At 49.3% G+C, this 13,199-nt stretch overlaps 2 protein-coding genes across 8 annotated transcripts in view; both read right to left on the reverse strand.

Annotated features, from left to right (window-relative positions):
* The window catches only part of SFXN5 (sideroflexin 5), a 125,094-nt gene extending 115,324 nt beyond the window's left edge, over nt 1-9,770 (reverse strand). The window contains exon 1 of one of the 5 annotated variants that reach the window (XR_006343628.1): nt 9,192-9,379. Coding sequence is in view for 4 of the 5 variants with exons in the window: in XM_043918373.1 (XP_043774308.1) it covers nt 9,192-9,293 (102 nt within the window). In the remaining variant the exon portion in view is untranslated. Of the gene's footprint in view, nt 1-9,191 lie in introns of all 5 variants that reach the window. The other 4 variants (XM_043918373.1, XM_043918375.1, XM_043918372.1 and 1 more) reach the window with 4 other exon arrangements.
* Nucleotides 9,771-10,933: 1,163 nt separating this feature from the next.
* Nucleotides 10,934-13,199, reverse strand: part of RAB11FIP5 (RAB11 family interacting protein 5) — a 40,460-nt gene continuing 38,194 nt past the window's right edge. For all 3 annotated transcript variants that reach the window (XM_043918369.1, XM_043918370.1, XM_043918371.1), the window contains one exon: nt 10,934-13,128. In XM_043918369.1, coding sequence (XP_043774304.1) covers nt 12,925-13,128 — 204 coding nt within the window. In that variant the 3' untranslated portion in view covers nt 10,934-12,924. The remainder of the gene's footprint in view (nt 13,129-13,199) is intronic.

Consider the following 13,199-nt stretch of genomic DNA (forward strand, 5'->3'; position numbering starts at 1 on the left):
AATAAATGGCCTTGTTCACCAAATATGCCAATGCTGTAAAGACAAAGAAAGACTGAAAAACTGCCCCACATTAAAGGAACCTGAAGAGATAAGGCAACTGAACATAACATGTGATTCTTGACTGAATCTTGGATAGAGGGGGAAATGCATTCAAGGACCTTGCTGGGACAAAGCATAAAACTGGAACAGGATCACAGATTAATAAAAGGATTGTATCCATTCTAAATTTCCTGAATAACCACACTCTGGTTATTGCTACAGACTAAATATTAGTGTCCCCTCAAAATTCATGTGTTAAATCCTAAACCCCTAGGTGATGATATTTGGAGGTGAGGCCTTTGAGAGCTGATCATATGAGGGCAGAGCCCTCATGAATGGCATTAACAATCTTATAGAGAGGCCAGAGAAACCCCTTGCCCTGTTCCACCATGTAAGAACACAGTGAGCTGTCTATGACTAGGAATCAGACACTCTCCAGACACTGTATCTACCAGTGCCTTAGTCCTGGACTTCCCAGACTTCAGAACTGGGAGAAATTAATTTCTGTTGTTTATAAAGCACCCCATCTATGCTATTTTTATTATAACAGCCCAAACAGACTAAGACAGAGATATAAGAGACTGTCCTTGTTGTTAAGGTTACAATGTAGTATTAAGGGATAGCTGAATACAATCTACTCTCAAAAGGTTGAGAAAAAAATGATGTGTGGATATACAGGGCAGCAATAAAACCTGGAAACGCAGGTACTATTATTCTATTTACAGGTTGAAGATGTTCTTAATATCATGTGCATTTGCTCTTTCCTGGCTTTATGACCACCTGTAGACAAAGAGCATAATAAAGGAAATGTGACAAAATGTTAAAAGCTGGTGGATCTAAGCAAAGGGTATATGGAATTGAATTCTTCTTGCAACTTTTCTGTAAGACTGAAACTGTTTCAAAATTACACTATTTAAAAAGCTACATGAAAATATATTAAAATGTTGAGAGAGAGCCTCTGGGTGATAAGAATATGGTAGATTTTTATTTCCATATCTTTTACATTGCTTTTTAAATGAAAAAAATCAATATTATATTATGTATAATATAAAGAAGTAATATTCTATTTTTAAAATATGTATTTAAATTAAAATACAGACATATATTACTCGATTATAAACTGCTGAAGGATGTGGGCTATTGGATGTTCTTTCTGTATGTGCCTTGGCTCCTAGCTGCATGTCACACACCTAGAAGATGTTCCATAAATACCTCAGCCACAACATGAATGAGTGGGCTGGTGAGCAGTCAATGCCCTGGAGGCTTCCTGGAGTGATGCAGCCCGGGCTGGACCTTGAAGGGAGGGTAGGATGTGAAAGGGACAAGAGTATCAGCAGTTAGCAGCCCAAGGAGGGAAGAGGATCAGCAGAGGGGAGGGCCTGAAGGAGAATGGCCTAAGGGAAGCAGCTTCTTGCCAATGATCCAGGAAAACATCCAGCCTCTGACTTGCCCTGTGGTCCGTCACTGTTTTCATTCTGTCCCGGCCTGCTGACCCTGCGGTATCTCTCCACCACTGCCACTGCATAGATGCCTACCAACCCCTATTGGACTAGCTGAGGGAACACCACATCGAACAAGCCCACAAGGAGCTGAGACCATCAAGAGAGACAAACAAGTAAAGAGAGAACTATAAAACTAAGTGAGGCATCATAACAGGCCCTGGGCACACAGCTTATTTCTCCCTAGTGAGTCAGGAAGCTTCCCAGAAGAGCTGGGATGGGCGGATGGATGAATTTACCGAGGAGAGAAGGGTATCAGCAAGAGCTCAAAGGCATGCAGGTTCTGGTCAGAAACTGCACCTGACTCCTGCAGTTTATTCAGTCATTCACCAGAAAGCTACTGAAGACCTACTGTGTGCCCAAGGCTGTGCTAGGTCCTGAGAAGAGAGCAAAGTTGACTGGCTGGGGGAATGAGGCCCAGATTTCTAGCCAGACACTAATGCTTACTAACCAGGATGAGGAAAGCAAGAAGCGCATTGATTCAGTGGAGAGGAAGATAACAGTTCTGGATTGGTCATGTACACTTGGGACACCTAAGAGCCTTCCAGATGTAACTTTTCAATAAACACTTACACATAAAGGTCTGAGATTCCCTTTATGTGCACACATGACAATGTCCTAACCCAATCAGCCAAAGAACCTCCCCCCAACCCACCAGGAATAGACAAAGTTAGGCTTCCTGACTCACTGCAATGATGGAGGCCACACAAGAGGAACCATAAGGCCTTTTGTCAAATAGGGGAGAAAAACTGAGTTAGTGCAGAATCCTGGGGAAAGGTAGAGCAAAATTTAAATGAAACAGTAAATTAACAGGCTCAAGGCAAAGCAGGGCTGTGGGGAAGAGGGCTACACAGGTCTGGACTGAGAAGTAAGCAGAGGGTTTTGTTTCTTGAAAACTATAAAATTCAGTTAACCATGGCATGGGATCCAGAAACTTATTTGAAGCCCTGCCCTTGTATTGATTCTCTGAGTCAAAGTACCAAAGACCCACCAATCAAAAGCAGGATGTTTCATTCCTACTGCCAAGTAGAGGAGGTCATTCAACACCTGGTTCTATTAATAGAAGGATTGAGCCATTAGCCATTGCAGCTGCTGACTTTCAACACACCCTGAAAGGAGTTCAGGGCAGAGCCCTCTGTGTTCTGGGAACACTGGTAGAACAGGCCTGCAGAGAGTTAAGTATTTTTTTCAGGAGAAACTTTTTATGAACCTGGATTCTTACATCTTCCCATACTTAGAAAAGCACTAAACCCATTAATTAAGATATCTGTTCCTCACATATAGCAGCAACCTTCTGAAATATGTGCTTGATTACACATAACCCCTCTGCCAAAATCACACACATGCTGACCTCCCCCCTTACCTCTTCAGAGCTCTCTGAGAGGCTGCCTCCCAGACTATAGTCCTCAATAGACGCTAAATAAACTCAACTCACAGTTCTTACAGTCTGCATTTTTGTGTTTGTTTGTTTTCCTCAATGTTGACCCTGCTGATATAAACACCACGTGAGTGAGTGACAGTCCCTCAGTTGTGTCCAAGTCTTTGCAGTCCCAGGGGCTGCAGCCTGAGAGGCTCCTCTGCCCACGGAATTCTCCAAGCAAGAGTCCTGGAGTGGGGTGCCATTTTCTTCTCCATTTAAGCAGCAAAGTTCCTGGCAATCCACAGCCTTGGAGAATGTGATTTCTCACTGAGTACAAAAGAACGGCTACTCAGTGAGGGCGGCGGGGGCACCTCAGAGCTGAGTAGGCCTAGAGAGAAACACTCTTCTTTCTAGCTGCCATTATGTGTCTGTCCTCCCAACCTGATGCATAACATGGCAACCTGATCAGTTTTTATTTTCTCAACAGTTTAATATATAGGGTCTTTTTTTTTTTTTTTTTTTGCCCTCCAAAATCCACTTTTTACCCCATCAGATAATCAGTGGATTTTTTTTTTTCCTTCCCTTTTTCTTCACCAGAAGAGTGAGTCAGTCAAGCAATTTATTCCCTGTCCCCTCACAAGAAAGGTGAGTCAGCTACTTCTCAGCAGGGGCTCGCGGCCTGCTGCTTCCTAACTCCCAGGCCTGGCCCAGGAGAGCAGAGTCAGAGAGCTGCCTGGGGAGCAGCAGCCCAGGGCAAAGGCCTGAGGGAAACTGACAGCGGGCCTGTACCCAGACCTCTACAAGACAGCTCATCTGGATGAGGAATAAACACTCACTGTATTTATAAATACTCACTCACTCGCTGTAGCCCAATAGCAGAAAGGCTGGACCAGCTCCGTAGTCCTCAGCCGGTGGCACAGTGAGTCCCCTGGGTTTTCTGAAATCCAGGCTGTACACCCCGGATTCGAACTCTATTGGCCTGGGGTGGGCTCCAGGCGTGAGAGTCTGCTTAAAAGCCTGCCCAGGTGATTACTGTGCAGCGGGGATGAGAACCACTGAACTGGAAGGTGCTGACTGTCTCCAAGGCACAAACCAGACCCAGGACCAGCCCTGCGGAACAGTCGCTCTCTAGCCTCTAGGACGTCAATGATCTAAAAACATAACTACCTACAAGGCACTGTCACTTCAGAACTTATTTCAGCAAATAAAGGAGAGACTTCCCCATTGCCTCCTGACTCTCAGCCCGCACAAACCTCTCCTCCCTGAAGTGAAGAGTGCATTTCTGGGCCCACAAGCTGCCCAGACCCCGGAGGGAACCCTCAGCAAGCTACCTACTCTGTTCCTTGGTGGATTTGGGGCCCAGCACACACATAGAAGACCCATACCCCCAGTCATCTTAGCAGATAAGTGAGATTTCTGAAGGAACAAGGAAGTTTAATAATAATAAGAAGAAAGCAAACATTTCTGGATAGATTAAATCACAAATGGAAAGAATCATGTATGTGCTCTTCCTGTCCTGGGGCCCCAACTTGCCAAAAATGGTGTCAGCCCTAAAGGAAGAAAAGAGTGGGTTCAGGAAAGGAAATGAGTAGAAAAAAAGTAAAGAGAGTGGTCAGAGCACAGAGCTCCCCATGCATTCTGGCCATCTCACCAGGTAACATAGGGCCACAGTTAAAAGCATGGACTTGAATTTTACACAAACAGCAGGGGACAGAGAAGCATCTTAACTAAGCCTTCAGCCACATGCAGAATAAGAAAATTGTACAGGACAAACAACCCAGTTTCTCCAACAAATATTGGGTTGGCCAAAAGATTTGCCTGAAAAACTTGAACAAACATTTTGGTCAACCCAATAGAAAGAAAGAGGGATGAACCAGTAGATTAACATATCAGTCAAATATAATGTGTGGGCTTTGTGGGAGTCTGATTGAAACAAACCAATTATTTTTAAAACACAGTAAGGGAAATGTGAAGAGTGCAATGGACTGAACGCCTGTCCCCACACCCCCAAAGTTATGTTGAAATCCTAACGTCCCCACCACCACCTCAAGGTGATTGTTTTAGGAAGTGGTGTCTTTGGGGAAGTATTAATGTCCTTATAAAAGTAACCCCAGAAAGATTCCTCCTCCCTTCTGCCATGGGAGGTTTCAGCTAGAAGATGCTATCTATGAACAAGACAGTTGGCTCTCATCAGACAATGAATCTGCTGGTGTCTTGATCTTGGACTTCCAGCTTTGAGAACTGTGAAAAATAAATTTCTGTTGTTTATAAGCTACCTAATCTACAGTATTTTGTTACTGCAGTCCCAACAGACTAAGACAAATAATGACTGGTTTGATGATATTAAGAAGCAATTATTTTAGGTGTGTTAATGGTATAGTGGTTATGTTAAAACTAATTTAAAAATCCTCTGATATCATATGAAAAAGAAGGCACTTCACCTCTGTGATATTCTCTCCCTAAAACCCATAACTGTCTAACCATGAGAAAACCACTAGACAAACCCAAACTGAGGGACCTTCTAGAAAATACTGGACCGGTATTCTCAAAACTGTCAAGGTCATCGAATAGAAGGTAAGACTGAAAAACTGTCATAAAACAGAGGGCAGACATGACAACTAAATGCACTGTGGGATCCTAGCACAGAAGAATAACATTAGTATAAAAAATAGTAAAATCTAACTGTCTGGAGTATAGTTAATAGTAATGCTGGTTTTGTATTCCAACAAATGTACCATGGTAATCAGAGATGATGACTTTAGGGGAAACCAGGTGAGGGTTATACAGGAATCCTGCTACTCGAATTCTGCACACATAAAATGATTTCCAATTTTAACAAGTGTATTTAGAAAAGCTAACTTAAAAAGCCTTTCTTTTTTAGAGTTACCTATAGCAGGTATCGGAGAAGGCAATGGCACCCCACTCCAGTACTCTTGCCTGGAAAACCCCTTGGACAGAGGAGCCTGGTAGGCTGCAGTCCATGGGGTCGTGAAGAGTCGGACACGACTGAGCGACTTAACTTTCACTTTTCACTTTCATGCATTGGAGAAGGAAATGGCAACCCACTCCAGTGTTCTTGCCTGGAGAATCCCAGGGATGGGGGAGCCTGGTGGGCTGCCGTCTATGGGGTCGCACAGAGTCGGACACGACTGAAGTGACTTAGCAGCAGCAGCAGCAGCATAGCAGGTAGAGTGAACTAATGGGCTACGCATTAAAATAATTCACTGATCGGGGGTGGGAGGCATAGAAATGATGCTGGCCTAACCCTGGTAATTGCTGAAGCTGAGTGATGGGTACACAGGAGTTCACTGACAATTGTCCTCAATTTTGTATGTTTAAAAATCTCCATAATAAAAAAGTTGACAATAAACAGAAAAACATAGACTCTGGAGCCAGACTGCCTACTGAATCTGTTTCTTTGTGTGCCAGTTTTATCACCTAGAATATATAGGATAATTGTCTCAACTTGTCTCACATGGTTGTCATGAAAATTAAATTGGTCAATACATGAAAACGTTAGAACAATGCTTGGCTAGCATCATCATCTTATGCGGAGAAAGATATTCACAGACCAAAGCCCACCAAAGCAAGCTTTCTCCACCCTCTGACACTGCTTAGAGCTCCTCCTTCCCCTGCCCCCTGCACAGAGAGATCCTTGAGAAATGAAAGGAAGGAGGGTTCTGGGGGACTCTAGGGAGTAAGGAAAGACTGTCCGGTCTTGCAGAAAGTGGTGTTATTGGTTAGTGGATTGAGAGCAGTGTCCCTGGTGTGGGCTCTGGGACTGAACCCTAGATTATGAACCACTCAGGGTTCAAGGGGCTGAATGCAGCCAGTGTGGTTGGAAGCAGGAGTCCAGGGAATGGATGGGGGTTTGACTGGAGGGCAGCAGGGGTGGGCCATGCAGGTCTTTGGGGTCTTCAAAATAGAGGTCTTTACCTCAGAAGCAGGGGAAGCCACTGGAAGGTGTTTAAGAACATGTGTGTTGGAGGAGGGTGCAGCATCGCCTGAGCAGACCTGCACTGCTGGGGCTCTGCCATGCGAAGAGGAAGGGATTGGAAGGGGGCCAGAGTGCAAGCAGGGAGACTTGGCAGGAAGCTTCTGCAGTGGCTCAAGAGATCAGTGAATGGGATCTCAGTCTAGGATTCCAGCAGTGGAGACAAGTGGATCTAAGAGCTATATGAGATGAAAATCCTGTTTGTATTTAGAGGGTGAAGGAGAGGAAGGCAAGTACACAGGGGACTCCGGGTTTCTTGCAGTCAACTTGGTGGCAGTTTGGGCTGCTTGCACAACCAGGGAGTCGTGTGGGAGGGGCAGAACTGGAGGAAAGACAGGTTCCTTAACATGAGTGAATATCACATGCACTGTGCTTTACACAGGTCACTAGGCTGGAGGAGAGCTGCTTCAAAAGCAAATACAGCAAACACTTGCTGCCCTCGGGAGTGGTGCCAAAAAGAGGTACCAGCAATGGCTGCCTCGACAGAGTAGCCTCAAGCATGTGTTTACGTCTCCAGCAGTGGTAACAGCGATGGGCTCCGTCATTTGGAGCCACTAGGAGGTTCTCAAATATCTGTGTGTGACTGTCCCAGGACAGTTTCTGGGCAAAAATGAACCCATAAATTAATTCAGCACATTACTATGTGCTGAGCCCCAGCTCAGGGTAGGATGGAGACAAGCGGAACTGCAAGAGCGGCCCCTCCTCCCAGTGTGTTCACCAGTGTTGAGGGGGCCCAGTAATCACACAGAGTGGGGAGATTAGAGGACCACAGGGCAGACTGCAGTAAAGGCTGACTTATGAGGATCCCACTTGGGGTAGCCAAAGAGCTGGGCAGGAGGGGTCCCATCAGGAGATAAGGGAAAGAAGGGCGGAAGTGTTTAAAAGGAGGTGGGCCTGAGTCTTGAAGAACTAGTAGAATGTGGGGTTGGGGAGTGGGGAAGGGGTCAGCTAGTGAAGGGTCACTCAAGTCCAAGCACAAGCACCCCGACAGGCCATTCCAGGCAGCACCTTGCACTGGCAGGATGACATCAGTCTCGCCTTAGATACTTGCATGCTGAGATGGTTTATTTTTTAAAGGAATTAAAGTCTTGTTTAAAAACAGTGAGGATATTTTCTCAGAAGGCTCAAAAGCGCAGCTCCTTAATTAGCAAAGCTCAGTGCATCGCTTTGCTGGAACCAGTCCCTCTCCCACCAACATGATAATAACCAACCAATCAACCATCGCACCGACATTGGTACAACTTTCTTCCTGCAAACTTCTTTCCATCCACCTCCGTGGCGCTCCCCCCGCCCCCCAACCCCAGGCAAGCCTGATTCACTTTAGCCAAGTCTCTTTGCCCCTTTTCTTAACAAAGTCTATTTCCTCAGCGCTGGAGGCAGCAGAGACCCGGGTATGCGGTGTAGGAACGGTCCCTCCCAGGCTCTTGCCCGGGCAATAAGTCTGAACTGCGGACTCTCTCTCCTGGGCCGAGGGACAGGAAGAGAGACCCTATCGGGCGGACAGGAGGGTCCGAAGGAAAAAGACGACTGTCACCGTGCTCCGAAGAGCCATATAGGGTCGGACAGAGACGAGCGTTTCGTGGAGGTCGCAGCGGGTTAGGGGGCTGGGGTAAGCTCCCGGGGACGCGGACCCTCCGAGCTCCGGGGATGACACAGCGTTTCCTCTGCACCCCGGCTCTCCCCGCACATCCTCACTCCATCCCCGACAGGGCACCTGCCGGCCGACTCGCTGCATCAGCGGAGAGGACAGGGGTCGCCAGGCGGCGGGCACCCCTCGGCAGGCGGTCCTAACCCATCCCCACCTCGGACCTAGCTTGGGGTGGAGGGCTGGGAGCTGGGCAGCTCGGAAAGAATGTGGGTCACCAACCGGGGGGAAAGTTAGAAGGCATCTCGACCTCTCCAACTTTTCACCCAGGGCCGGATTCGAACTTTCCGCCTGCAGTGGGCGGCTGCACTGCCCAAGCGACCCTGAAGAAGCAGCTTGGATCCCGGGGCTAGGATCCCCGGCCGCGGCGGGCAGTGTCCAATCACAGAGCGACTCTGGCAGGAAGAGCTGGAGGGCGCGGGCGGCTAGGGAATGACGGCGCCGATGGCCAATAGGGAGCCAAGATATCAGCCCTCGCCCACCCCACTGACCAATGGGAAAAAGGTGACTGTGGCCGAGGTCCACCAGGCAGTAGCTGCAGGCTCCCTGGTGGCCGCGGGTCGGAGACCCTAGGGCTAAAGAAGCTTTTGGAGAGGAGTTTGCTCGCCCTGCCTGTGCCACCCACCGACCCTCAAGCCACAGCCCGGTCCTCACCTGCTGGAAGCGGGGTTTGCCCAGCTGGAAAGGCGGTGCATCGGTCGAGGCATTAGCGGCACTAGCCGCCGCCGCCGATGCTGTAGTCGCTGTATCCGCCATGGCCACTGACGCCTGCAATCTCCGGCCCTTTTAAAATGTCCCTCCTCGGCCCCCGCCACAGCTGCCTGTCCCGATTGGCCATAAGCTACCGCAGCAAGCCGAAGGCGCAAAGGGTTGTGGGGAGTGTAGTTTTTCTTGTCTCGGAGCTTGACAACCCTAGACTGCAGAGAGTTCCAATGACTCAGACTGGGTCTGGGTTCCCGCCGCTAATTTTGCAGGCGTCGGCAGCACGCGTGTACGTCTCTTAAGGTCTCAATAGGGGTCAGTCGGGCGACCCCTCGCTCGTACTGCCCCTAGAATTTTGAGTTGAAGCAGTGGGCGTCGCCCCTGGAGCTGCAGCCCAGAAGGACACTACTGATATGGGTCCGACCCTTGGACCAGATGGTCAAGGACTCCAGACGTAGTAGGGAAACCTTGGAAAGTTTTTACGAAGAATCGCACTGCAGAATCTTCATGCAGGTCCTTCTGTCGCCACGCTGTCCCTTGACTCTTGCTCTCCAGTCACCCTGATTCAGCTCCTGGAGCGTTCTGGGCGCTCGTCACCATTGACGCAAAAGATATTAACTTTTGGCTTTCGCCTAACACAGGCTCTTTCTGGCTTCAGCCTAAATATTGCGTTTCCCGATCCTCGACCTGCTTGGGCAAAATCTTACATGTTCCTATCAGCCGGCACTTTCCTTGCAGCCCTTGCATTTATAATTATTTATGGTTTGGGGCATCTGCCTTTTCTTCTGTGAGGTCCACAGGGCAGGAGTTGTGACTTTGGGACTCATTGCTAAGTCCTCAGTGCTGAGAGGGCTCAAGCAGAGACTCAAATATCCGTTGTTGTAAGTTAAAACAGCAGGGGCTTAAGAGCCTGGCGGCCTTCTCTTCCTCTGGCCAACAGAAGAGCTCTTCTGGGTCCAATTCCAGGGCAGGAAGAGAACTGGGATGAGGAAGGGGAGTTTCAGAAATGCTTAACAACCAGCAGGTACAAGGAATTTCCCTTAAGCAAGAGTACCACCAACTGTAGAGCAAGGCACCAGCGGGGATAATAAACACACTCGTGCAGAACAGACTAGCAGATTCCCAGCTGAATTATCTGGTCAGTGAGCCAGACCAGGGGAGGACTATGGGAAGGACAGAGGGAGAGCTGCCTGCTTTGCCCAAGAGGGCAGTAGAAATGTTTGGTTTTGACTTTGGGAACTTCCCTCCCCGCTGACCAATTTGAGTCTCCTCAGGCTTATGGTGAAGTGCAGGGTTGGCTCATGCCTTCTGGACACTGCATGATCTGTAGCAGTCAGTTCCTCATCCATGTTAAACCACAAGAAACAGACTTTTCCTAGCTGTGGAGAGTCTAGCTGGCCATGAAGAACCATTTGTATCTTGGATCTGTATCTCACCCTTCCCTACTAGACTAAGTGGCTTGAGAGTAGGAATCAAGTCTTGAAATCTCTCTGTATTTCCCACATTACTCAACAAGTATGGGTAACCTGGGGATGAGAAAATACCCAGCCCAGCCCACTGGACAACACTGTGCTGCTGCCCCTGAGGCCAGGGGCACTATCATCTGAGAACCCCATCATCTTGATTAAAGGCTGCTTTCTTCCTGAAGAAGCCTCTTCGTATGCCTATCAACAGTAACACAACAGAGCCACCTACAGTATGTTAATTTTTTATTCATCATAAAGTGCTCAAAACATGAAGAACAAGCTCTTTATAAACAGGCGTTACAACTAGGAAGACAAACAGCTAAAGCAGTACTGTGCCTGCTCCCTGCCCACTTCACCTGCAGCTCTCCTCCAAGTTGCGCCAAGGAGCAGAAACAGCCACAAGAACCCTGGGCTTCAACCCAAAACTCTTTTAAAGAGACCTCTGCCCTGGGCATTTTGGAAGCCCACAACCAAGGCTGAGCGGAAGACCAGGGTCAGGACTGGGACTGAACAGAGCCCAGAGGAACATCGAGTGAAGAAGTAATCCCCCTCCTCCTGACCTGACACCCTCAGTGTCAGTGACCCCCTAAACATGACCAAAGTCTTGAGCACCCATGGACACGCCTCATGTGTGTGATTCTTAAGGTCGATGAGATGACAGGGGCTTTGGCGAGTGATTCTTAAGGTAGATGACATGACAGGGGCTTTCCCCCGTGTGTGGGGCGGCTCTACTTCATCCTAGCGGAAGGAAGACATCGCCCAGACAGCACATCCCTTCCCGTGGCTTTCCAAGTGACCCCACAGGCTGTCTCATGAAGAGGTGGCCACAGAGGAGCTCTCACATTTTCAGGGGCCAGAAGTATCCCCCTTCAGCACCTCCTCACCCCACAGTGTTTGCTAAGGCAGAGTGCCCCCAGCCACCAAAGATTTGCCTGCAGATGCCATGGGGAAGTCTGTCATGTCTTCTGCAAGCAAACCAGAGGCTGTGTCAAAGGGTAGACACTTTGTTTCAAAGTGCACTGCAGTGAAGCCAGGCAAGGACATGGGGCAGAAGGGACAGGCTGGTCAGCAGCTAGTGGATGAATGGGAGGGCAGGAAAGGCTTTTTCCTAAGTATAGGCAGGGTGGGACCTCCCACTTCCAGAATGTGGTTTTTATCCTAAGACCCTCCTCAACTGGGGAGGTGGAGGAGATGGCAAGGGGGTTGAGGGAGCAGCAGCAGCTTGGCCAGACCCTAACTTGGAATTAATTCTATGGCAAGGGGCAGAGCATGCAGCAGCACGGCCCTACCCTCCTTTCCCACTCCCAGGCTCCCAAGAGATCCAACCCCATGTGCTCAACAGGAGGAAAGGGGAACACCAATTAGGGGGAGAGGTCTACATCCAGAGGCTTTTGACCCCACCCACAAAAGGCACATTTTAATTGGTTTTCAAAAGTTCAAACCCTGCACTAGCAGGGTTTTGGTATCAAGACAGGCAACGAGAACAGAGCTGGAGGCTTGATCCCCAAACATAAGCAACCCAAAGCCCGGAGGTGAGTGAGGAGGCTCTTTCCCAACTCTGGCCCCAGCTCTCCACACATTCACACGTGACACTCACTCGATGCAAAAGTCAGAAGAGAAGGGCGGGGAGTGGCCTCCGTCTTCTCCCTCCATCCATGCTGCACTAGCTCATGAAACAAGCAGACTCGGACATGGCAGAGAAAGACTAGACCATGAGGCTCCCTGCTCCCTGGGGAATGGATGTGAGGCTATAGAGTAGGTACCCTGGTTGCCCACAACTCACAGACAACTGGGCAGCTTGGTCCCTGCCACAGCCCCAATAATACTAGGAGCCCTCCATAGGCTGGAGGGAGGTGGAGAGGACAAGGGTTTAGCTGTGGAAGAAATGGGGGTAATAAAGCATGTCCCAGGTACCACATCAAAGTGGAGCTCACCCTGGTTTCATCTTGAGGCTAAATTCTTTGCTGATTCCCTGGAGCCCCCATAGCTAAGGGGTATGAAAACAGGCAGGTGGGAAAGACCCAGAGCTCCCAAAGACACACAGGTTGTCCACAGTACTTGGTGCCAATGGGAGTCCACACGGCCCCCTTTCCAGCAGCCCCAGCTGGGGGAGGAGACAGGGGGAACAGGGTGGGACTTAGTTCAGCGGGAGGGAGGGAGGGAGTAGCCCTGTGGGACTGCAGGTCTGTGCCAACCCTCCGGGAATTGGGGTGAAGGGGCTACTTGGGGGGGGCGGGGGGGATCTGCAGCAGCGTGGGTGAGCTCTCCATGATCCGCACCAGCAGCCGGTCGATGTAGCTCTCCAGCTCCTGCACATGCTCGTCCCGCTGGCTCAGCTCCCGCTCCCGCTGCAGGAGCAGGCCGATGAGCTCGTCGTGGGTCAGGTGGTAGTATTTGGCCGACTGGTCCAGCACACCCGAGTCCTGAGGCCAGACGGAGGGAGTGTGGGCAGAACAGCCTCGGGGCCACCTGCCTCCCCACCCACAGCCCCGTT

This window comes from Cervus elaphus, chromosome 11, assembly GCF_910594005.1.
Source record: "Cervus elaphus chromosome 11, mCerEla1.1, whole genome shotgun sequence".
Classification (NCBI taxonomy): Eukaryota; Metazoa; Chordata; class Mammalia; order Artiodactyla; family Cervidae; genus Cervus; species Cervus elaphus.